At 42.0% G+C, this 26,110-nt stretch overlaps 1 protein-coding gene across 1 annotated transcript in view; it reads right to left on the bottom strand.

Moving 5' to 3' along the window:
* Positions 1-2,353: 2,353 nt before the first annotated feature.
* The window catches only part of LOC106581552 (LHFPL tetraspan subfamily member 6 protein), a 157,864-nt gene continuing 134,107 nt past the window's right edge, over positions 2,354-26,110 (bottom strand). Inside the window, exons 3-4 of the mRNA XM_045704121.2 lie at positions 14,769-14,867; positions 2,354-4,149 (exon numbers count right to left, since the gene is read on the bottom strand). Of these exons, the coding sequence (XP_045560077.1) occupies positions 4,031-4,149; positions 14,769-14,867 (218 nt within the window). The 3' untranslated portion in view covers positions 2,354-4,030. The remainder of the gene's footprint in view (positions 4,150-14,768; positions 14,868-26,110) is intronic.

The following is a 26,110-nucleotide window of genomic DNA, read 5'->3' as shown; positions in this document are numbered from 1 at the left end:
AACAGTCAGGGAGGAGGAATAAGGACAGTCAGGGAGGAGGAATAAGGACAGTCAGGGAGGAGGAATAAGAAGAGTCAGGGAGGAGGAATAAGGACAGTTAGGGAGGAGGAATAAGAAGAGTCAGGGAGGAGGAATAAGGACAGTCAGGGAGGAGGAATAAGGACAGTCAGGGGGGAGGAATAAGAACAGTCAGGGAGGAGGAATAAGGACAGTCAGGGAGGAGGGAATAAGGACAGTCAGGGAGGAGGAATAAGAAGAGTCAGGGAGGAGGAATAAGGACAGTCAGGGAGGAGGAATAAGGACAGTCAGGGAGGAGGAATAAGAACAGTCAGGGGGGAGGAATAAGAACAGTCAGGGGGGAGGAATAAGGACAGTCAGGGAGGAGGAATAAGGACAGTCAGGGAGGAGGAATAAGGACAGTCAGGGAGGAGGGATAAGGACAGTCAGGGAGGAGGAATAAGGACAGTCAGGGAGGAGGAATAAGGACAGTCAGGGAGGAGGAATAAGGACAGTCAGGGGGGAGGAATAAGAACAGTCAGGGGGGAGGAATAAGGACAGTCAGGGGGGAGGAATAAGGACAGTCAGGGAGGAGGAATAAGGACAGTCAGGGAGGAGGAATAAGGACAGTCAGGGAGGAGAAATAAGGACAGTTTTGTCTGACTGTAATCATAACAGAACAATATGATCAGTTTTTTTAAGACGGTATTTGTTTACTGTTGTACATTTTGTCTTGTCCTGACTGTTATGACTACAGGACAAGACAGACCAAGGCTGTCCTTATTCCTCCTCCCTGACTGTCCTTATTCCTCCTCCCTGACTGTTCTTCCTATATGCACAATGTATAGACTAATCTGCCTTGGTCTGTCTTGTCCTGTAGTCCTAGTAGTCAGTCTCTGCCTTGGTCTGTCTTGTCCTGTAGTCCTAGTAGTCAGTCTCTGCCTTGGTCTGTCTTGTCCTGTAGCCCTAGTAGTCAGTCTCTGCCTTGGTCTGTCTTGTCCTGTAGCCCTAGTAGTCAGTATCTGCCTTGGTCTGTCTTGTCCTGTAGCCCTAGTAGTCAGTCTCTGCCTTGGTCTGTCTTGTCCTGTAGTCCTAGTAGTCAGTCTCTGCCTTGGTCTGTCTTGTCCTGTAGTCCTAGTAGTCAGTCTCTGCCTTGGTCTGTCTTGTCCTGTAGTCCTAGTAGTCAGTCTCTGCCTTGGTCTGTCTTGTCCTGTAGTCCTAGTAGTCAGTCTCTGCCTTGGTCTGTCTTGTCCTGTAGCCCTAGTAGTCAGTCTCTGCCTTGGTCTGTCTTGTCCTGTAGCCCTAGTAGTCAGTCTCTGCCTTGGTCTGTCTTGTCCTGTAGCCCTAGTAGTCAGTCTCTGCCTTGGTCTGTCTTGTCCTGTAGTCCTAGTAGTCAGTCTCTGCCTTGGTCTGTCTTGTCCTGTAGCCCTAGTAGTCAGTCTCTGCCTTGGTCTGTCTTGTCCTGTAGCCCTAGTAGTCAGTCTCTGCCTTGGTCTGTCTTGTCCTGTAGTCCTAGTAGTCAGTCTCTGCCTTGGTCTGTCTTGTCCTGTAGTCCTAGTAGTCAGTCTCTGCCTTGGTCTGTCTTGTCCTGTAGCCCTAGTAGTCAGTCTCTGCCTTGGTCTGTCTTGTCCTGTAGCCCTAGTAGTCAGTATCTGCCTTGGTCTGTCTTGTCCTGTAGCCCTAGTAGTCAGTCTCTGCCTTGGTCTGTCTTGTCCTGTAGTCCTAGTAGTCAGTCTCTGCCTTGGTCTGTCTTGTCCTGTAGTCCTAGTAGTCAGTCTCTGCCTTGGTCTGTCTTGTCCTGTAGTCCTAGTAGTCAGTCTCTGCCTTGGTCTGTCTTGTCCTGTAGTCCTAGTAGTCAGTCTCTGCCTTGGTCTGTCTTGTCCTGTAGCCCTAGTAGTCAGTCTCTGCCTTGGTCTGTCTTGTCCTGTAGCCCTAGTAGTCAGTCTCTGCCTTGGTCTGTCTTGTCCTGTAGCCCTAGTAGTCAGTCTCTGCCTTGGTCTGTCTTGTCCTGTAGTCCTAGTAGTCAGTCTCTGCCTTGGTCTGTCTTGTCCTGTAGCCCTAGTAGTCAGTCTCTGCCTTGGTCTGTCTTGTCCTGTAGTCCTAGTAGTCAGTCTCTGCCTTGGTCTGTCTTGTCCTGTAGTCCTAGTAGTCAGTCTCTGCCTTGGTCTGTCTTGTCCTGTAGTCCTAGTAGTCAGTCTCTGCCTTGGTCTGTCTTGTCCTGTAGCCTGGCGCTCGCCGGCGCGCCGAGTCCAGTGCAGTCTCTGCCTTGGTCTGTCTTGTCCTGTAGTCCTAGTAGTCAGTCTCTGCCTTGGTCTGTCTGCCGAGTCCGAGCGCTCGCCTGGCGCGGCCGCCCATGTGGCGCGGAGCATATGAAAGTGGATGCATTGTTCATTTAGGAAGAGGAAGAATGATGCCTAAGCTTCTGAAGACGTGTGTTGTCTTGTACTGCAGTTGTAGCAGTCAGTTGGCCTGGGTCCCATCATGATCAGAGCAGAACACTTCAGGTCACTCAGTGTGCCTTTGATTGTTATGTATACTATAGCCTGTAGCTGTTATCTGTCATCACTAGCTACTGCAGGCTACTGTAGCTGCAGTAGTCTGCAGTAGTCTGTAGTAGTCTGTAGTAGTCTGTAGTAGCCTACAGTAGCCTGTAGTAGTCTGTAGTAGTCTGTAGTAGTCTGTAGTAGCCTGCAGTAGTCTGTAGTAGCCTGTCGTAGCATGTAGTAGTCTGTAGTAGCCTGTCGTAGTCTGCAGTAGTCTGTAGTAGCCTGCAGTAGTAGTCTGTAGTAGTCTGTAGTAGCCTGTAGTAGTAGTCTGTAGTAGTCTGTAGTAGCCTGCAGTAGTCTGTAGTAATCTGCAGTAGCCTGTAGTAGCCTGCAGTAGCATGTAGTAGTCTGTAGTAGCCTGCAGTAGCATGTAGTAGTCTGTAGTAGTCTGCAGTAGCATGTAGTAGCATGTAGTAGTCTGTAGTAGCCTGTAGTAGTCTATAGTAGTCTGCAGTAGCCTTTAGTAATATGTAGCAGTCTGTAGTAGCCTGTAGTAGTCTATAGTAGTCTGCAGTAGCCTGTAGTAGCCTGCAGTAGTCTGCAGTAGTCTGTAGTAGTCTGTAGTAGCATGTAGTAGTCTATAGTAGTCTGCAGTAGCATGTAGTAGTCTGTAGTAGCCTGTAGTAGCATGTAGTAGTCTGTAGTAGCCTGCAGTAGCCTGCAGTAGTCTGTAGTAGTCTGTAGTAGTCTGCAGTAGCCTGCAGTAGTCTGCAGTAGCCTTTAGTAGCATGTAGCAGTCTGTAGTAGCCTGTAGTAGTCTGCAGTAGCTTGCAGTAGTCTGCAGTAGCCTTTAGTAGCATGTAGCAGTCTGTAGTAGCCTGTAGTAGTCTGCAGTAGCATGTAGTAGTCTGTAGTAGCCTGTAGTAGTCTATAGTAGTCTGCAGTAGCCTTTGGTAGCATGTAGCAGTCTGTAGTAGCCTTTAGTAGCATGTAGTAGTCTGTAGTAGCCTGTAGTAGTCTGTAGTAGTCTGTAGTAGCCTGCAGTAGCATGTAGTAGTCTGTAGTAGCCTGTAGTAGCCTGCAGTAGTCTGTAGTAGTCTGTAGTAGCATGTAGTAGCATGTAGTAGTCTGTAGTAGCCTGTAGTAGTCTGTAGTAGTCTGCAGTAGCCTTTGGTAGCATGTAGCAGTCTGCAGTAGCCTGTAGTAGCCTGCAGTAGCCTGTAGTAGCCTGTAGGCCTGTCTCTTCTCTTTCCTCCCACCAAGTGGCTCCTCTAGGATGCCTTCCAAATGCCACTCCTCCCTCCCCCAGCTGGTTCATCTAGTAGGGGTACCCCCCTCTCCTCCCTCCCCCAGCTGGTTCATCTAGTAGGGGTACCCCCCTCTCCTCCTCCCTCCCCCAGCTGGTTCATCTAGTAGGGGTACCCCCCTCTCCTCCCTCCCCCAGCTGGTTCATCTAGTAGGGGTACCCCCCTCTCCTCCTCCCTCCCCCAGCTGGTTCATCTAGTAGGGGTACCCCCCTCTCCTCCTCCCTCCCCCAGCTGGTTCATCTAGTAGGGGTACTGCTTCTGTTTCTTCCCTGAGAAACAGGCCATCCAGGTACACAGCAGCATTGCAGCAGCGGCCCCAGCACCCGTACAGTAGTAGGCCCAGCCAATCTCACAGGAACCTAGAGAGAGAGAGAGAGAGAGAGAGAGAGAGAGAGAGAGAGAGAGAGGAGAGAGAGAGAGAGAGAGAGAGAGAGAGAGAGAGAGAGACAGAGAGAGAGATGCTACATTTTGACAGTACAAATGTAAATATTCATGTTTGTGTGAGTATTGGGTTATGGCAGCAGCGTCTGTGGTGGTTGATATGTTGTTGGAGTTTAATTCCCAGTTTAAGGGCCTATATCTCGTTGTGCTAAATTACAGCATCTATGCTAAACGTACGCTAGCATCTTAGCTTCTATGCTAAACGCACGCTAGCATCTTAGCTTCTATGCTAAACGTACGCTAGCATCTTAGCTTCTATGCTAAACGTACGCTAGCATCTTAGCTTCTATGCTAAAAGTATGCTAGCATCTTAGCTTCTATGCTAAACGTACGCTAGCATCTTAGCTTCTGTGCTAAACGTACACTAGCATCTTAGCATCTACACTAAAGGCATCCACATGCTTCCCAGCTGAAATAGTTTGGAGGAGTTTGTGTATATATTAATGACAACATTTTGTGAGGTTTTTGTTTGTTTTGAACTACGGTGAAGGTTTTTATTTTATTTTTGGCTGTTCGGGAAGTCTACGCCCCTTCGTCGGTGGTCAACAGTAGGGATTCTTTAATAAAGTCTTTGTTGACATTCAATGAGAGACGGCTCGTTTTCATCCAAAACATGTTATGTAAAAATGTGTGACTAAAATCACCTCTGCAAAAACGTCAAAAATTTATGACATATTTCTTTAGTTATCTTAGATTAATTTTGTCTATTTTTGGCTACGGCATCTCAAAATGGACAAACGGTACTAATGCTGCTTTATTCTTGTTTTTCAAGCGAAGGTCTTTTGAGGACACTCAAAAGCACACACTAGCATCTTAGCTTCTATGCTAAACGTACACTAGCATCTTAGCTTCTATGCTAAACGTACACTAGCATCTTAGCTTCAAAATGTTTCCTTTGAGGGGAAAAGGTCTTGGACTACGTGACATTTTAGTTCAAGCTTCTGACTTCTCCCTCCTGTGTGTGAAATAGGGTCATTGTTGCAGAGACACTCATTCACTAAAAAGGGTTAAAACTGAAGTTAAACAGACATCATGCCTCCCTATAACAGGCATTATACCTCTCTATCACAGACATTATATACCTCTCTATAACAGGCATTATACCTCTCTATAACAGACATACCTCTCTATAACAGGCATTATACCTCTCTATAACAGACATTATACCTCTCTATAACAGGCATTATACCTCTATAACAGACATACCTCTCTATAACAGGCATTATACCTCTCTATAACAGACATTATACCTCTCTATAACAGGCATTATACCTCTATAACAGACATACTTCTCTATAACAGATATTATACCTCTCTATAACAGGCATTATACCTCTCTATAACAGACATACCTCTCTATAACAGACATTATACCTCTCTATAACAGACATTATACCTCTCTATAACAGACATTATACCTCTCTATAACAGGCATTATACCTCTCTATAACAGGCATTATGCCTCTCTATAACAGGCATTATAACTCTATAACAGACATACTTCTCTATAACAGATATTATACCTCTCTATAACAGGCATTATACCTCTCTATAACAGACATACCTCTCTATAACAGGCATTATACCTCTCTATAACAGACATTATACCTCTCTATAACAGGCATTATACCTCTATAACAGACATACTTCTCTATAACAGATATTATACCTCTCTATAACAGGCATTATACCTCTCTATAACAGACATACCTCTCTATAACAGACATTATACCTCTCTATAACAGATATTATACCTCTCTATAACAGGCATTATACCTCTCTATAACAGGCATTATACCTCTCTATAACAGACATTATACCTCTATAACAGACATACCTCTCTATAACAGACATTATACCTCTCTATAACAGACATTATACCTCTCTATAACAGGCATTATACCTCCCTATAACAGATATTATACCTCTCTATAACAGGCATTATACCTCTCTATAACAGACATTATACCTCTCTATAACAGACATTATAGCTCTCTATAACAGACATTATATCTCTCTATAACAGACATTATACCTCTCTGTAACAGGCATCATACCTCTCGATAACAGATATTATACCTCTCTATAACAGGCATTATATCTCTCTATAACAGGCATTATACCTCTCTATAACAGATATTATACCTCTCTATAACAGGCATTATACCTCTCTATAAGACATTATACCTCTCTATAACAGACATTATACCTCTCTATAAGACATTATACCTCTCTATAACAGACATTATACCTCTCTATAACAGGCATTATACCTCTCTATAACAGACATTATACCTCTCTATAACAGACATTATACCTCTCTATAACAGGCATTATACCTCTATAACAGACATTATATCTCTCTATAACAGACATGCCTCTCTATAACAGACATTATACCTCTCTATAACAGACATTATACCTCTCTATAACAGACATTATACCTCTCTATAAGACATTATACCTCTATAACAGACATTATATCTCTCTATAACAGACATGCCTCTCTATAACAGACATTATACCTCTCTATAACAGACATTATACCTCTCTATAACAGACATTATACCTCTCTATAAGACATTATACCTCTATAACAGACATGCCTCTCTATAACAGACATTATACCTCTCTATAACAGACATTATACCTCTTGATAATACATTATACCTCTTGATAAGACATTATACCTCTCTATAACAGACATACCTCTCTATAACAGACATTATACCTCTCTATAAGACATTATACCTCTATAACAGACATTATACCTCTATAACAGGCATTATACCTCTCTATAACAGACATACCTCTCTATAACAGGCATTATACCTCTCTATAACAGACATACCTCTCTATAACAGGCATTATACCTCTCTATAACAGACATACCTCTCTATAACAGACATTATACCTCTCTATAACAGACATTATACCTCTCTATAACAGGCATTATACCTCTCTATAACAGGCATTATACCTCTCTATAAGATATTATACCTCTCGATAAGACATACCTCTCTATAACAGGCATTATACCTCTCTATAACAGACATTATACCTCTCTATAACAGACATACCTCCCTATAACAGGCATTATACCTCTCTATAACAGACATTATACCTCTCTATAACAGACATTATACCTCTCTATAACAGGCATTATATCTCTCTATAACAGACATTATACCTCTATAACAGACATTATACCTCTCTATAACAGACATTATACCTCTCTATAACAGACATTATACCTCTCTATAAGACATTATGCCTCTCTATAACAGACATTATATCTCTCTATAACAGACATTATACCTCTCTATAACAGACATTATGCCTCTCTATAACAGACATTATACCTCTCTATAACAGACATTATACCTCTCTATAAGACATTATGCCTCTCTATAACAGACATTATACCTCTCTATAACAGACATTATACCTCTCTATAAGACATTATACCTCTATAACAGACATTATACCTCTCTATAACAGGCATTATACCTCTCTATAACAGACATTATACCTCTATAACAGACATTATACCTCTCTATAACAGGCATTATACCTCTCTATAACAGGCATTATACCTCTCTATAACAGGCATTATAACTCTCTATAACAGATATTATACCTCTATAACAGACATTATACCTCTCTATAACAGACATTATACCTCTATAACAGACATTATACTCTCTATAACAGGCATTATACCTCTCTATAACAGGCATTATACCTCTCTATAAGACATTATACCTCTCGATAAGCATACCTCTCTATAACAGGCATTATACCTCTCTATAACAGACATTATACCTCTCTATAACAGACATACCTCCCTATAACAGACATTATACCTCTCTATAACAGACATTATACCTCTCTATAACAGACATACCTCTCTATAACAGGCATTATATCTCTCTATAACAGACATTATACCTCTATAACAGACATTATACCTCTCTATAACAGACATTATACCTCTCTATAACAGACATTATACCTCTCTATAAGACATTATGCCTCTCTATAACAGACATTATATCTCTCTATAACAGACATTATACCTCTCTATAACAGACATTATGCCTCTCTATAACAGACATTATACCTCTCTATAACAGACATTATACCTCTCTATAAGACATTATGCCTCTCTATAACAGACATTATACCTCTCTATAACAGACATTATACCTCTCTATAAGACATTATACCTCTATAACAGACATTATACCTCTCTATAACAGGCATTATACCTCTCTATAACAGACATTATACCTCTATAACAGACATTATACCTCTCTATAACAGGCATTATACCTCTCTATAACAGGCATTATACCTCTCTATAACAGGCATTATAACTCTCTATAACAGATATTATACCTCTATAACAGACATTATACCTCTCTATAACAGACATTATACCTCTCTATAACAGGCATTATACCTCTCTATAACAGGCATTATACCTCTATAACAGACATTATACCTCTCTATAACAGGCATTATACCTCTCTATAACAGGCATTATACCTCTCTATAACAGACATACCTCTCTATAACAGACATTATATCTCTCTATAACAGGCATTATACCTCTCTATAACAGACATACCTCTCTATAACAGGCATTATACCTCTCTATAACAGACATACCTCTCTATAACAGGCATTATACCTCTATAACAGACATACCTCTCTATAACAGACATACCTCTCTATAACAGACATTATATCTCTCTATAACAGGCATTATACCTCTCTATAACAGGCATTATACCTCTCTATAACAGACATACCTCTCTATAACAGACATTATACCTCTCTATAACAGACATACCTCTATAACAGACATACCTCTCTATAACAGACATTATACCCCTCTATAACAGACATTATACCTCTCTATAACAGACATACCTCTCTATAACAGACACTATACCTCTCTATAAGACACTATACCTCTCTATAACAGACATTATACCTCTCTATAACAGACATACCTCTCTATAACAGACATACCTCCCTATAACAGACATTATACCTCTCTATAACAGACACTATACCTCTCTATAAGACATTATATCTCTCTATAACAGACATACCTCCCTATAACAGACATACCTCCTATAACAGATATTATACGCTCTCTATAAGACATTATACCTCTCTATAAGACATTATACCTCTCTATAATAGGCATTATACCTCTCTATAACAGACATTATGCCTCTCTATAACAGACATTATACCTCTCTATAACAGGCATTATACCTCTCTATAACAGACATTATACCTCTCGATAAGACATTATACCTCTCTATAAGACATTATACCTCTCTATAATAGGCATTATACCTCTCTATAACAGACATTATGCCTCTCTATAACAGACATTATACCTCTCTATAACAGACATTATACCTCTCTATAACAGGCATTATACCTCTCTATAACAGACATTATACCTCTCTATAACAGACATTATACCTCTCTATAACAGACATTGTACCTCTCTATAACAGGCATTATACCTCTCTAAAACAGACATTATACCTCTCTATAACAGACATTATACCTCTCTATAACAGGCATTATACCTCTCTATAACAGACATACCTCTCTATAACAGGCATTATACCTCTCTATAACAGACATAATACCTCTCTATAACAGGCATTATACCTCTCTATAACAGATATTATACCTCTCTATAACAGACATTATACCTCTCTATAACAGACATTATACCTCTCTATAACAGACATTGTACCTCTCTATAACAGGCATTATACCTCTCTATAACAGACATTATACCTCTCTATAACAGACATTATACCTCTCTATAACAGGCATTATACCTCTCTATAACAGACATACCTCTCTATAACAGGCATTATACCTCTCTATAACAGACATAATACCTCTCTATAACAGGCATTATACCTCTCTATAACAGACATTATACCTCTCTATAACAGACATTATACCTCTCTATAACAGACATTATACCTCTCTATAACAGACATTATACCTCTCTATAACAGACATTATACCTCTCTATAACAGACATTATACCTCTCTATAAGACATTATACCTCTCGATAAGACATTATACCTCTCTATAACAGACATTATACCTCTCTATAACAGACATTATACCTCTCTATAAGACATTATGCCTCTATAACAGACATTATATCTCTCTATAACAGACATTATATCTCTCTATAACAGACATTATGCCTCTCTATAACAGACATTATACCTCTCTATAACAGACATTATACCTCTCTATAACAGACATTATACCTCTCTATAAGACATTATACCTCTCTATAAGACATTATACCTCTCTATAACAGGCATTATACCTCTATAACAGACATTATACCTCTCTATAACAGACATACCTCTCTATAAGACATTTTACCTCTCTATAAGACATTATACCTCTCTATAACAGACATTATACCTCTCTATAACAGACATTATACCTCTCTATAACAGACATTATACCTCTCTATAACAGACATTATACCTCTCTATAACAGACATTATACCTCTCTATAACAGACATACCTCTCTATAAGACATTATACCTCTCTATAAGACATTATACCTCTCTATAACAGACATTATACCTCTCTATAACAGACATTATACCTCTCTATAACAGACATTATACCTCTCTATAACAGACATACCTCTCTATAAGACATTATACCTCTCTATAAGACATTATACCTCTCGATAAGACATTATACCTCTCTATAACAGACATTATACCTCTCTATAACAGACATTATACCTCTCTATAAGACATTATGCCTCTCTATAACAGACATTATATCTCTCTATAACAGACATTATATCTCTCTATAACAGACATTATGCCTCTCTATAACAGACATTATACCTCTCTATAACAGACATTATACCTCTCTATAACAGACATTATACCTCTCTATAAGACATTATACCTCTCTATAAGACATTATACCTCTCTATAACAGGCATTATACCTCTATAACAGACATTATACCTCTCTATAACAGACATACCTCTCTATAAGACATTTTACCTCTCTATAAGACATTATACCTCTCTATAACAGACATTATACCTCTCTATAAGACATTATGCCTCTCTATAACAGACATTATATCTCTCTATAACAGACATAATACCTCTCTATAACAGACATTATACCTCTCTATAACAGACATTATACCTCTCTATAACAGACATTATACCTCTCTATAAGACATTATGCCTCTCTATAACAGACATTATATCTCTCTATAACAGACATTATACCTCTCTATAAGACATTATACCTCTCTATAACAGACATTATACCTCTCTATAACAGACATTATACCTCTCTATAACAGACATTATACCTCTCTATAACAGACATTATACCTCTCTATAACAGACATTATACCTCTCTATAAGACATTATGCCTCTCTATAACAGACATTATATCTCTCTATAACAGACATTATACCTCTCTATAACAGGCATTATACCTCTCTATAACAGGTCAACACTGAATGACAATGGTACTGGACTTTCTCTGACACACATTCCAGAAGACATTGCTAAATCTACCTCTCCCTAAACCATACTTAAACACGAGACAAGATGCCCTCAAGGATACTGATCAGGTGATTCCTAACGAAACCAGGACAACAAAAATACCATGATTTTGTGGATTTTCACGAAATGTAGTCAATAGAATGATTCTTTGGAGGAAGGATTGTTGACATATATTTGACATTTTTATCTAAAAGCATAATTGAGAAATAACTTACCAAAGATGGCATATTTATCACATTTTGGCCTACCCAGACTTCCTTTAATACTCCATAATGTTTCATCTGTAGATGTCTCCTTTAATATAATGTTTCATCTATAGGTGTCTCCTTTAATATAATGTTTCATCTGTAGGTGCCTCCTTTAATACTCCATAATGTTTCATCTGTAGATGTCTCCTTTCATACTCCATAATGTTTCATCTGTAGGTGCCTCCTTTAATATAATGTTTCATCTGTAGATGTCTCCTTTAATATAATGTTTCATCTATAGGTGTCTCCTTTAATATAATGTTTCATCTGTAGGTGCCTCCTTTAATATAATGTTTCATCTGTAGGTGCCTCCTTTAATATAATGTTTCATCTGTAGGTGCCTCCTTTAATATAATGTTTCATCTGTAGGTGCCTCCTTTAATACTCCATAATGTTTCATCTGTAGGTGCCTCCTTTAATATAATGTTTCATCTGTAGGTGCCTCCTTTAATACTCCATAATGTTTCATCTGTAGGTGTCTCCTTTAATACTCCATAATGTTTCATCTGTAGGTGCCTCCTTTAATATAATGTTTCATCTGTAGGTGCCTCCTTTAATATAATGTTTCATCTGTAGGTGCCTCCTTTAATACTCCATAATGTTTCATCTGTAGGTGTCTCCTTTAATATAATGTTTCATCTGTAGATGCCTCCTTTAATACTCCATAATGTTTCATCTGTAGGTGCCTCCTTTAATATAATGTTTCATCTGTAGGTGCCTCCTTTAATATAATGTTTCATCTGTAGGTGCCTCCTTTAATACTCCATAATGTTTCATCTGTAGGTGCCTCCTTTAATATAATGTTTCATCTGTAGATGCTTCCTTTAATACTCCATAATGTTTCATCTGTAGGTGCCTCCTTTAATATAATGTTTCATCTGTAGGTGCCTCCTTTAATATAATGTTTCATCTGTAGGTGCCTCCTTTAATACTCCATAATGTTTCATCTGTAGGTGCCTCCTTTAATACTCCATAATGTTTCATCTGTAGGTGCCTCCTTTAATATAATGTTTCATCTGTAGGTGCCTCCTTTAATATAATGTTTCATTATGGAGTATTAAAGGAAGTCTGGGTAGGCCAAAATGTGATAAATATGCCATCTTTGATTAGTTGTTTCTCAATTATGCTTTAGATACAAATGTCAAATATATGTCAACAATCCTTCCTCCAAAACACTATTCTATGGATTATATTTTGTGAAAATCCCCAAATAATGGTATTTTGTCCTTGTTTCATGAGGAATCACCTGATAGACCTCATAGAAATGTATAATTCTGCCCCTGAACAAGGCAGTTAACCCACTGTTCCTAGGCCGTCATTGAAAATAAGAATTTGTTCTTAACTGACTTGCATAGTTAAATAAAGGTTAAATAAAAAAAATAAAAAATAAAAAGATACCCCATAGTTACCCCAAAGATATTGGACATTGACTACACTATTATCATTATTCCAAATGTTGTATAAACAGCCTCACTTTATAGGAATAACAAACCCCATTCTCTATCTCTAAATCTCCTTCATAGTTGCCTACTAATCCCTGTGGGGGTGATACAGGCTGACTGTAGAGACATCACAACATCTGTGCTGAGACAAACTGTCTGTTTTCTTCTCCCAATGCATGCTGGGTAGTCCCAGAGGACACCTGACTGTGTCCAAAATGGCACCCCGTTCCCTATTCAGTGTCTATGTGGCTCTAGTCTAAAAAATTGTGCACTATATAGGGAATAGGGTGCGATCTGAGACCGACAACTATCTGTCTCTGTACTGAGAAGAATGATGCTCAGAGACACTCTCAGAATATAATGACCCGCTACACAACTACAGCTACAGAGTCATCTTCATATAACAAACATTTATGCAGACAACAACAACGCTGATAGAACAACTCACATTAATTCATATCTATAGGCTGTTTTGGTGTTAAAGGTTTAAATAAGATTCTATACCGATTCACTGTTTTTAAGTCTTAAACATTTATGTTCAAGACTCATGGCACTTGTTCTTTTTGTGGGGGAACATTTGATTGTCAAAATGTTTTGCATGTTTTTTTTCTCCGAATGATTTTGACAGGGTCCAAAAGTATTCAGACCCTTTTCATTTTTTTTTTGCTTCACATTTTGTTACATTACTTTATTCTAAAATGGATTAAATCGTTTAATTTTTCTCTCCCACAAATCAATCTTTACACCATACAAATGGGGACTCCTCAGTATACCTGCTATGTACAGGAGTTCACAGGACAAATGGGGACCGATGTACTCTAAATTTAAACCACGAGGTTTGACGTCTGACTTGCCAAGGAACTAAAGTTACAGTAGCCTATAGCATCAATACTTCCACAGTGTGAGTTTACAATGTGTGTGTCTATATTTTCATGTTCCTTGCTGGCATGGAGGTGTAAACTCTGTACAGATCTATGTTGTGAACTCTGTACAGATCTATGTTTGTGAACTCTGTACAGATCTATGTTGCGAACTCTGTACAGATCTATGTTGTGAACTCTGTACAGATCTACGTTGTGGATGGAGGAGTGAACTCTGTACAGATCTATGTTGAAAACTCTGTACAGATCTACGTTGAGGATGGAGGAGTGAACTCTGTACAGATCTATGTTGTAAACTCTGTACAGTTCTACATTGCGGATGGAAGAGTGAAATCAACTCACCCAGTTCAAACTGGTCGGAGGTGTTGTTGCAGGTCTGTCGGACCTCCTCACTGTCCCAGCCCAGCGGGTAGAGAGCACAGCCAGACCCGATCAGTAGACCTGGGAAGACAGAGAACACACAGAGGCTTAGTCACTACAGTAAACCTCTAGAAAGAAAACAGGTCAGTCAATATAAATCATGTAGAACTGTTGGTAACCCAACAGAGAACGTACAGGCCGGGGTCAGTCACAAGAAGACAGATTGAGAGCAAGCACTTTATCAAAGACCTTCTGATCATTCTACTAATTCACTAGAAAATCCATCTAGAGAATAGACACACAGTGAAACCCAGGCTTCCACCCAGAGACCCAGCTACCCCCTCCTATATTAGCTAGAGGACCCAGCTACCCCCCTCCTATATTAGCTAGAGGACCCAGCTACCCCCTCCTATATTAGCTAGAGGACCCAGCTACCCCCCTCCTATATTAGCTAGAGGACCCAGCTACCCCCCTCCTATATTAGCTAGAGGACCCAGCTACCCCCCTCCTATATTAGCTAGAGGACCCAGCTACCCCCCTCATATATTAGATAGAGGACCCAGCTACCCCCTCCTATATTAGCTAGAGGACCCAGCTACCCCCTCCTATATTAGCTAGAGGACCCAGCTACCCCCTTCATATATTAGCTAGAGGACCCAGCTACCCCCTCCTATATTAGCTAGAGGACCCAGCTACCCCCTTCATATATTAGCTAGAGGACCCAGCTACCCCCTCCTATATTAGCTAGAGGACCCAGCTACCCCCCTCCTATATTAGCTAGAGGACCCAGCTACCCCCTCCTATATTAGCTAGAGGACCCAGCTACCCCCTCCTATATTAGCTAGAGGACCCAGCTACCCCCTCCTATATTAGCTAGAGGACCCAGCTACCCCCCTCATATATTAGCTAGAGGACCCAGCTACCCCCTCCTATATTAGCTAGAGGACCCAGCTACCCCCTCCTATATTAGCTAGAGGACCCAGCTACCCCCCTCATATATTAGATAGAGGACCCAGCTACCCCCTCCTATATTAGCTAGAGGACCCAGCTACCCCCTCCTATATTAGCTAGAGGACCCAGCTACCCCCTCCTATATTAGCTAGAGGACCCAGCTACCCCCCTCATATATTAGATAGAGGACCCAGCTACCCCCTCCTATATTAGCTAGAGGACCCAGCTACCCCCTCCTATATTAGCTAGAGGACCCAGCTACCCCCTCCTATATTAGCTAGAGGACCCAGCTACCCCCCTCCTATATTAGCTAGAGGACCCAGCTACCCCCTCCTATATTAGCTAGAGGACCCAGCAACCCCCTCCTATATTAGCTAGAGGACCCAGCTACCCCCTCCTATATTAGCTAGAGGACCCAGCTACCCCCCTCCTATATTAGCTAGAGGACCCAGCTACCCCCCTCATATATTAGATAGAGGACCCAGCTACCCCCTCCTATATTAGCTAGAGGACCCAGCTACCCCCTCCTAAATTAGCTAGAGGACCCAGCTACCCCCTTCATATATTAGCTAGAGGACCCAGCTACCCCCTCCTATATTAGCTAGAGGACCCAGTTACCCCCTTCATATATTAGCTAGAGGACCCAGCTACCCCCTCCTATATTAGCTAGAGGACCCAGCTACCCCCCTCCTATATTAGCTAGAGGACCCAGCTACCCCCTCCTATATTAGCTAGAGGACCCAGCTACCCCCTCCTATATTAGCTAGAGGACCCAGCTACCCCCTCCTATATTAGCTAGAGGACCCAGCTACCCCCCTCATATATTAGCTAGAGGACCCAGCTACCCCCTCCTATATTAGCTAGAGGACCCAGCTACCCCCTCCTATATTAGCTAGAGGACCCAGCTACCCCCCTCATATATTAGATAGAGGACCCAGCTACCCCCTCCTATATTAGTTAGAGGACCCAGCTACCCCCTCCTATATTAGCTAGAGGACCCAGCTACCCCCTCCTATATTAGCTAGAGGACCCAGCTACCCCCCTCATATATTACATAGAGGACCCAGCTACCCCCTCCTATATTAGCTAGAGGACCCAGCTACCCCCTCCTATATTAGCTAGAGGACCCAGCTACCCCCTCCTATATTAGCTAGAGGACCCAGCTACCCCCCTCCTATATTAGCTAGAGGACCCAGCTACCCCCTCCTATATTAGCTAGAGGACCCAGCAACCCCCTCCTATATTAGCTAGAGGACCCAGCTACCCCCCTCCTATATTAGCAAGAGGACCCAGCTACCCCCCTCATATATTAGATAGAGGACCCAGCTACCCCCTCCTATATTAGCTAGAGGACCCAGCTACCCCCTCCTATATTAGCTAGAGGACCCAGCTACCCCCTCCTATATTAGCTAGAGGACCCAGCTACCCCCTCCTATATTAGCTAGGGGACCCAGCTACCCCCCTCCTATATTAGCTAGAGGCCCCAGCTACCCCCTCCTATATTAGCTAGAGGACCCAGCTACCCCCTCCTATATTAGCTAGAGGACCCAGCTACCCCCTCCTATATTAGCTAGAGGACCCAGCTACCCCCCTCATATATTAGATAGAGGACCCAGCTACCCCCTCCTATATTAGCTAGAGGACCCAGCTACCCCCCTCCTATTTTAGCTAGAGGACCCAGCTACCCCCTCCTATATTAGCTAGAGGACCCAGCTACCCCCCTCCTATATTAGCTAGAGGACCCAGCTACCCCCTCCTATATTAGCTAGAGGACCCAGCTACCCCCTCCTATATTAGCTAGAGGACCCAGCTACCCCCTCCTATATTAGCTAGAGGACCCAGCTACCCCCTCCTATATTAGCTAGAGGACCCAGCTACCCCCTCCTATATTAGCTAGAGGACCCAGCTACCCCCTCCTATATTAGCTAGAGGACCCAGCTACCCCCTCCTATATTAGCTAGAGGACCCAGCTACCCCCTCCTATATTAGCTAGAGGACCCAGCTACCCCCTCCTATATTAGCTAGAGGACCCAGCTACCCCCTCCTATATTAGCTAGAGGACCCAGCTACCCCCTCCTATATTAGCTAGAGGACCCAGCTACCCCCTCCTATATTAGCTAGAGGACCCAGCTACCCCCTCCTATATTAGCTAGAGGACCCAGCTACCCCCTCCTTTATTAGCTAGAGGACCCAGCTACCCCCTCCTATATTAGCTAGAGGACCCAGCTACCCCCCTCCTATATTAGCTAGAGGACCCAGCTACCCCCTCCTATATTAGCTAGAGGACCCAGCTACCCCCTCCTATATTAGCTAGAGGACCCAGCTACCCCCCTCCTATATTAGCTAGAGGACCCAGCTACCCCCTCCTATATTAGCTAGAGGACCCAGCTACCCCCTCCTATATTAGCTAGAGGACCCAGCTACCCCCCTCCTATATTAGCTAGAGGACCCAGCTACCCCCTCCTATATTAGCTAGAGGACCCAGCTACCCCCTCCTATATTAGCTAGAGGACCCAGCTACCCCCTCCTATATTAGCTAGAGGACCCAGCTACCCCCTCCTATATTAGCTAGAGGACCCAGCTACCCCCTCCTATATTAGCTAGAGGACCCAGCTACCCCCTCCTATATTAGCTAGAGGACCCAGCTACCCCCTCCTATATTAGCTAGAGGACCCAGCTACCCCCTCCTATATTAGCTAGAGGACCCAGCTACCCCCTCCTATATTAGCTAGAGGACCCAGCTACCCCCTCCTATATTAGCTAGAGGACCCAGCTACCCCCTCCTATATTAGCTAGAGGACCCAGCTACCCCCCTCCTATATTAGCTAGAGGACCCAGCTGCCCCCTCCTATATTAGCTAGAGGACCCAGCTACCCCCCTCCTATATTAGCTAGAGGACCCAGCTACCCCCTCCTATATTAGCTAGAGGACCCAGCTACCCCCCTCCTATATTAGCTAGAGGACCCAGCTACCCCCCTCCTATATTAGCAAGAGGACCCAGCTACCCCCTCCTATATTAGCTAGAGGACCCAGCTACCCCCCTCCTATATTAGCTAGAGGACCCAGCTACCCCCTCCTATATTAGCTAGAGGACCCAGCTACCCCCCTCCTATATTAGCTAGAGGACCCAGCTACCCCCTCCTATATTAGCTAGAGGACCCAGCTACCCCCTCCTATATTAGCTAGAGGACCCAGCTACCCCCTCATATATTAGATAGAGGACCCAGCTACCCCCTCCTATATTAGCTAGAGGACCCAGCTACCCCCTCCTATTTTAGCCAGGTCTTGAAATGCTGCTTCCTGGATACCAGAGCCTGTCTTGGAGAATCACCATGTAGGTTGCCTGGTGAATTGGGGTCTGCCATTACATTAGTTTGTAATCCCCTTCAATTTGACTCTCTCCAAGCTATCAGTTTAGAAGTGCAGGATGGGGGAGTAAGGAGAGGAGAGGGAAGAGCGAGGGAACAAAGGAAGGCAGCCTGATTACCACTGCTAGCCAGGGCTGCCTCATTACATCTAGCACAGATAACCAGCAGGAATTAATCCACATGCTAACTAACACAGCTGGCCAAGACACACACACACACACACACACACACAGAGTTTACATCTGAGAGAGAGAGAGAGAGCGAGAGATACATATCTGCATTTTTTAATACCTCATACTGAATACAGATTGGCCTGATGACTCTAACTGAATTATTCTGCTGCTCTACGTTGGGCACATACTTCAGTCTGAGACTGCCGTCGTTGAAGTTGTTTTGGGGTGCCGCCAAAAAGAGGGATGTTGTACAAAACATCAGTCAACAGAACACCCGTTGTTATGCACGGATGTTATAAACTCCATTTTAGACCAGACTGACTTAAAGACCGTCATGATCGTATGTACTCAATCTTGACACAAGAATAACTGTTTCTAAACCCATATCGATGCCATAAAGGCCGTTTTCAAAAGGATTTGTTGCATTTTAATAAAGGCAGTCGCCATTTAAGAACTTCAGACAAATAAACAGGTGACGAACCAACAATGATCTACATTACAATAAACCAACACTATCTACATTACAATAAACCAACACTATCTACATTACAATAAACCAACACTATCTACATTACAATAAACCAACACTATCAGACAGAAGCTGTGGTCCATCCTATGAGACTGACAGAAGCTGTGGTCCATCCTATGAGACTGACAGAAGCTGTGGTCCATCCTATGAGACTGACAGAAGCTGTGGTCCATCCTATGAGACAGACAGAAGCTGTGGTCCATCCTATGAGACTGACAGAAGCTGTGGTCCATCCTATGAGACTGACAGAAGCTGTGGTCTATCCTATGAGACTGACAGAAGCTGTGGTCCATCCTATGAGACTGACAGAAGCTGTGGTCCATCCTATGAGACAGACAGAAGCTGTGGTCCATCCTATGAGACTGACAGAAGCTGTGGTCCATCCTATGAGACTGACAGAAGCTGTGGTCTATCCTATGAGACTGACAGAAGCTGTGGTCCATCCTATGAGACTGACAGAAGCTGTGGTCTATCCTATGAGACTGACAGAAGCTGTGGTCCATCCTATGAGACTGACAGAAGCTGTGGTCCATCCTATGAGACAGACAGAAGCTGTGGTCCATCCTATGAGACAGACAGACGCTGTGGTCCATCCTATGAGACTGACAGAAGCTGTGGTCCATCCTATGAGACTGACAGAAGCTGTGGTCCATCCTATGAGACAGACAGAAGCTGTGGTCCATCCTATGAGACTGACAGAAGCTGTGGTCCATCCTATGTATTAAAACCCTGCTTTAAAAAAAGACTGTAGAATGAATGGGCCAAAAACCACACTCCTATAAATATCACCAGGTGACGGGATTGGTCCCCCTCTCCACCATGGTCACCATGGAGACTAATAACCAGGTGATGGGATTGTTCCCCTCTCCACCATGGTCACCATGGAGACTAATCACCAGGTGATGGGATTGTTCCCCCTCTCCACCATGGTCACCATGGAGACTAATAACCAGGTGACGGGATTGGTCCCCCTCTCCACCATGGTCACCATGGAGACTAATCACCAGGTGATGGGATTGGTCCCCCTCTCCACCATGGTCACCATGGAGACTAATAACCAGGTGATGGGATTGTTCCCCTCTCCACCATGGTCACCATGGAGACTAATCACCAGGTGATGGGATTGTTCCCCCTCTCCACCATGGTCACTAGTCTGTCTGACAACATTTAGGAGAACATTTGTGTGCAAGTTGGTACATCTTCTAAGTGGCACTAACGAAAAAAATCTAATCTATCAAGAAATATATAAAGTACTGTTTTTAGGACAAAATAAATAATAAATAAATATATATAAATATATATATGTTTGCTGGGGATGTACATCTTCCCAAATGAAAAGATAACTAAGCTATAGTGATTCTTTAAAGTCCAAATTAAATCAATATTGTCCAAACAAGAAACAATTGACACTGCATAGATATATCGAGGTCTCCTCTTTGTTTCTGTGCTATTATGGCGTCTGTGACAGCAGGGGCAGCACCAGTGAAGTTATCCTCCATTTATAAAGTAGGGTGCATCCAGGCCCCACCGACTGAGCTACAGAGGACCATCATGTAGGAAGTGGACAATAGCACAGAGTATCGAGATGTATTACCAGCAGGGGGCTCCAACCCTCCTAGAGCCCAAACATTGACATCTATTTGGCCAAAAACATTACATTACAGTATATAGCACGTTATAGACTGTACTCTACTCTGCTGTACTGTTTTTCTACTGCACTGTGCTCTACGGTACTGTGCTCTACTGTATTCTACTGTACTGTGCTCTACTGTATTCTACTGCACTGTGCTCTACTGTATTCTACTGCACTGTGCTCTACGGTACTGTGCTCTACTGTATTCTACTGTACTGTGCTCTACTGTATTCTACTGCACTGTGCTCTACGGTACTGTGCTCTACTGTATTCTACTGCACTGTGCTCTACTGTATTCTACTGTACTGTGCTCTACTGTATTCTACTGCACTATGCTCTACTGTATTCTACTGTACTGTGCTCTACTGTATTCTACTGTACTGTGCTCTACTGTATTCTACTGTACTATGCTCTACTGTATTCTACTGTACTGTGCTCTACTGTATTCTACTGCACTGTGCTCTACTGTATTCTACTGTACTGTGCTCTACTGTATTCTACTGCACTGTGCTCTACTGTATTCTACTGCACTGTGCTCTACTGTATTCTACTGTACTGTGCTCTACTGTATTCTACTGTACTGTGCTCTACTGTATTCTACTGCACTGTGCTCTACTGTATTCTACTGTACTGTGCTCTACTGTATTCTACTGTACTGTGCTCTACTGTATTCTACTGCACTGTGCTCTACTGTATTCTACTGTACTGTGCTCTACTGTATTCTACTGCACTGTGCTCTACTGTATTCTACTGCACTGTGCTCTACTGTATTCTACTGTACTGTGCTCTACTGTATTCTACTGCACTGTGCTCTACTGTATTCTACTGTACTGTGCTCTACTGTATTCTACTGTACTATGCTCTACTGTATTCTACTGTACTGGGCTCTACTGTATTCTACTGTACTGTGCTCTACTGTATTCTACTGTACTGTGCTCTACTGTATTCTACTGAACTATGCTCTACTGTATTCTAGGTTACTCTACTTTAGTTTCTTACAATTGAAGAAATGGGTCCATGGTCCTCTTCACTGGGTGGTCTTGATCTGAAGACCACATACATTCGGTCTTTTCACTTGTCATGGTCTCAACTCACTGTGTCTGAGTTTGGATCTTGGGACCAATGTCCTGGTATAAATCTTGGCTCCTGGATATTACCCTTTGGTTTACGAAACCATAGGCAACCCAATTTGAAGAAGACAATGCTGTCTGATCATTGGCTGATCACTGCCAACCCATATGAATCCCCCAACCAAGTGGCTACCTGTATGTGGTGGAAGCCCACGATGGCAATGTCTATAGTAAAACTAGTTATATCCAGTCCTCGCCATTACATTTACAAAAAATGCTCTTCTATACATCGCTCCACGACTGTCTAAATTATTTTATCAAGCTGGACACAGTGAAGAGACTGTTATCAAGCTGGACACAGTGAAGAGACTATAAAGGACTTATCAAGCTGGACACAGTGAAGAGACTGTTATCAAGCTGGACACAGTGAAGAGACTATAAATGACTGTTATCAAGCTGGTCAGAGTGAAGAGACTATAAATGACTGTTATCAAGCTGGTCAGAGTGAAGAGACTATAAATGACTGTTATCAAGCTGGACACAGTGAAGAGACTATAAATGACATCAAGCTGGACATAGTGAAGAGACTATAGAGGACTGTTATCAAGCTGGACTGAGTGATGAGACTATAAATGACTGTTATCAAGCTGGACACTGTGAAGAGACTATAAAGGACTGTTATCAAGCTGGACACAGTGAAGAGACTATAGAGGACTGTTATCAAGCTGGACTGAGTGATGAGACTATAAATGACTGTTATCAAGCTGGACTGAGTGATGAGACTATAAATGACTGTTATCAAGCTGGACACAGTGAAGAGACTATAGAGGACTGTTATCAAGCTGGACTGAGTGAAGAGACTATAAATGACTGTTATCAAGCTGGACTGAGTGATGAGACTATAAATGACTGTTATCAAGCTGGACACAGTGAAGAGACTATAAATGACTGTTATCAAGCTGGACACAGTGAAGAGACTATAAAGGACTGTTATCAAGCTGGACTGAGTGAAGAGACTACAAATGACTTATCAAGCTGGACACAGTGAAGAGACTATAGATGACTGTTATCAAGCTGGACACAGTGAAGAGACTATAAATGACTGTTATCAAGCTGGACACAGTGAAGAGACTATAGATGACTGTTATCAAGCTGGACACAGTGAAGAGACTATAAAGGACTGTTATCAAGCTGGACACAGTGAAGAGACTATAAAGGACTGTTATCAAGCTGGACTGAGTGAAGAGACTACAAATGACTTATCAAGCTGGACACAGTGAAGAGACTATAGATGACTGTTATCAAGCTGGACACAGTGAAGAGACTATAAATGACTGTTATCAAGCTGGACACAGTGAAGAGACTATAAAGGACTGTTATCAAGCTGGACACAGTGAAGAGACTATAAATGACTAATCAAGCTGGACTGAGTGAAGAGACTATAAATGACTGTTATCAAGCTGGACACAGTGAAGAGACTATAAATGACTGTTATCAAGCTGGACACAGTGAAGGGACTATAGATGACTGTTATCAAGCTGGACACAGTGAAGGGACTATAGATGACTGTTATCCAGCTGGACACAGTGAAGGGACTATAGATGACTGTTATCAAGCTGGACACAGTGAAGAGACTATAAAGGACTGTTATCAAGCTGGACACAGTGAAGAGACTATAAAGGACTGTTATCAAGCTGGACTGAGTGAAGAGACTACAAATGACTTATCAAGCTGGACACAGTGAAGGGACTATAGATGACTGTTATCAAGCTGGACACAGTGAAGGGACTATAGATGTAGGTCCATTATAATTTCTATAGCGTTTAGATTTGGGTTTGGTTTCAGGTTTGTTCCCCCACCCCCCAAAAAAATCCCAGTAATATTAAAGATTTTTTATTTTTTTTACACATAACAAATTAAATTGAAAGTTCTTGAAAATCACGTATAAAAAATAAAAATAAAAAACTGTTTTTACTATTTTGTTAATTTGGTATGCAGATTAAAAATTACAGAATTAGAAGGTTCATCAAATTATCACTAGTGTGCATTGTTTTCCCTTTATTGCAGTTTCTGTACTATGTTTCAGTCATGACACATTTAGTGGGTTTAGTAAGAAATCCAGATAAATATTTCAAATATTCAATACAAACAAAGTGTGTGAGTAGTATATATGTCAACGTGACATGCTGGAAGACGTGTGCTGAAAGTTTTGGGGGAAAATAGGATACCATTTACAATTTTTTTACAACCCCAAATTTGCACCACTTCTGTAGAATGACCCATACAGGGAATAGGGTGCCATTTCAGAGATGTAGAATGACCCATATAGGGAATAGGGTGCCATTTCAGAGATGTAGAATGACCCATATAGGGAATAGGGTGCCATTTCAGAGATGTAGAATGACCCATATAGGGAATAGGGTGCCATTTCAGAGATGTAGAATGACCCATATAGGGAATAGGGTGCCATTTCAGAGATGTAGAATGACCCATATAGGGAATAGGGTGCCATTTCAGAGATGTAGAATGACCCATATAGGGAATAGGGTGCCATTTCAGAGATGTAGAATGACCCATATAGGGAATAGGGTGCCATTTCAGAGATGCAGCATGACCCATATAGGGAATAGGGTGCCATTTCAGAGATGTAGAATGACCCATATAGGGAATAGGGTGCCATTTCAGAGATGTAGAATGACCCATATAGGGAATAGGGTGCCATTTCAGAGATGTAGAATGACCCATATAGGGAATAGGGTGCCATTTCAGAGATGTCGAAAGACCCGTATATGGAATAGGGTGCCATTTCAGAGACATAGAATGACCCATATAGGGAATAGGGTGCCATTTCAGAGACGTAGAATGACCCATATAGGGAATAGGGTGCCATTTCAGAGACGTAGAATGACCCATATATAGGGAATAGGGTGCCATTTCAGAGATGCAGCATGACCCATATAGGGAATATGGTGCCATTTCAGAGATGTAGCATGACCAATATATGGAATAGGGTGCCATTTCAGAGATCTAAAATGACCCATATAGGGAATAGGGTGCCATTTCAGTGATGTAGCGTGACCCATATATGGAATAGGGTGCCATTTCAGAGATCTAGAATGACCCATATAGGGAATAGGGTGCCATTTCAGTGATGTAGCATGACCCATATAGGGAATAGGGTGCCATTTCAGAGACGTATAATGACCCATATAGGGAATAGGGTGCCATTTCAGAGATGTAGAATGACCCATATAGGGAATAGGGTGCCATTTCAGAGATGTAGAATGACCCATATAGGGAATAGTGTGCCATTTCAGAGATGTAGCATGACCCATATAGGGAATAGGGTGCCATTTCAGAGCTGTAGAATGACCCATATAGGGAATAGGGTGCCATTTCAGAGATGTAGCATGACCCATATAGGGAATAGGGTGCCATTTCAGAGCTGTAGAATGACCCATATAGGGAATAGGGTGGCATTTCAGAAATGTAGAATGACCCATATAGGGAATATGGTGCCATTTCAGAGACGTAGCATGACCCATATAGGGAATAGGGTGCCATTTCAGACGTGTGGCGCTCGGTAGGCCTAGAGAACAT

This window comes from Salmo salar, chromosome 20 (genome assembly GCF_965601325.2).
Source record: "Salmo salar chromosome 20, fSalSal1, whole genome shotgun sequence".
Lineage (NCBI taxonomy): Eukaryota > Metazoa > Chordata > Actinopteri > Salmoniformes > Salmonidae > Salmo > Salmo salar.
Note: the sequence above shows the minus strand (reverse complement) of the source record. Positions and strands in the feature narration are given on the sequence as shown.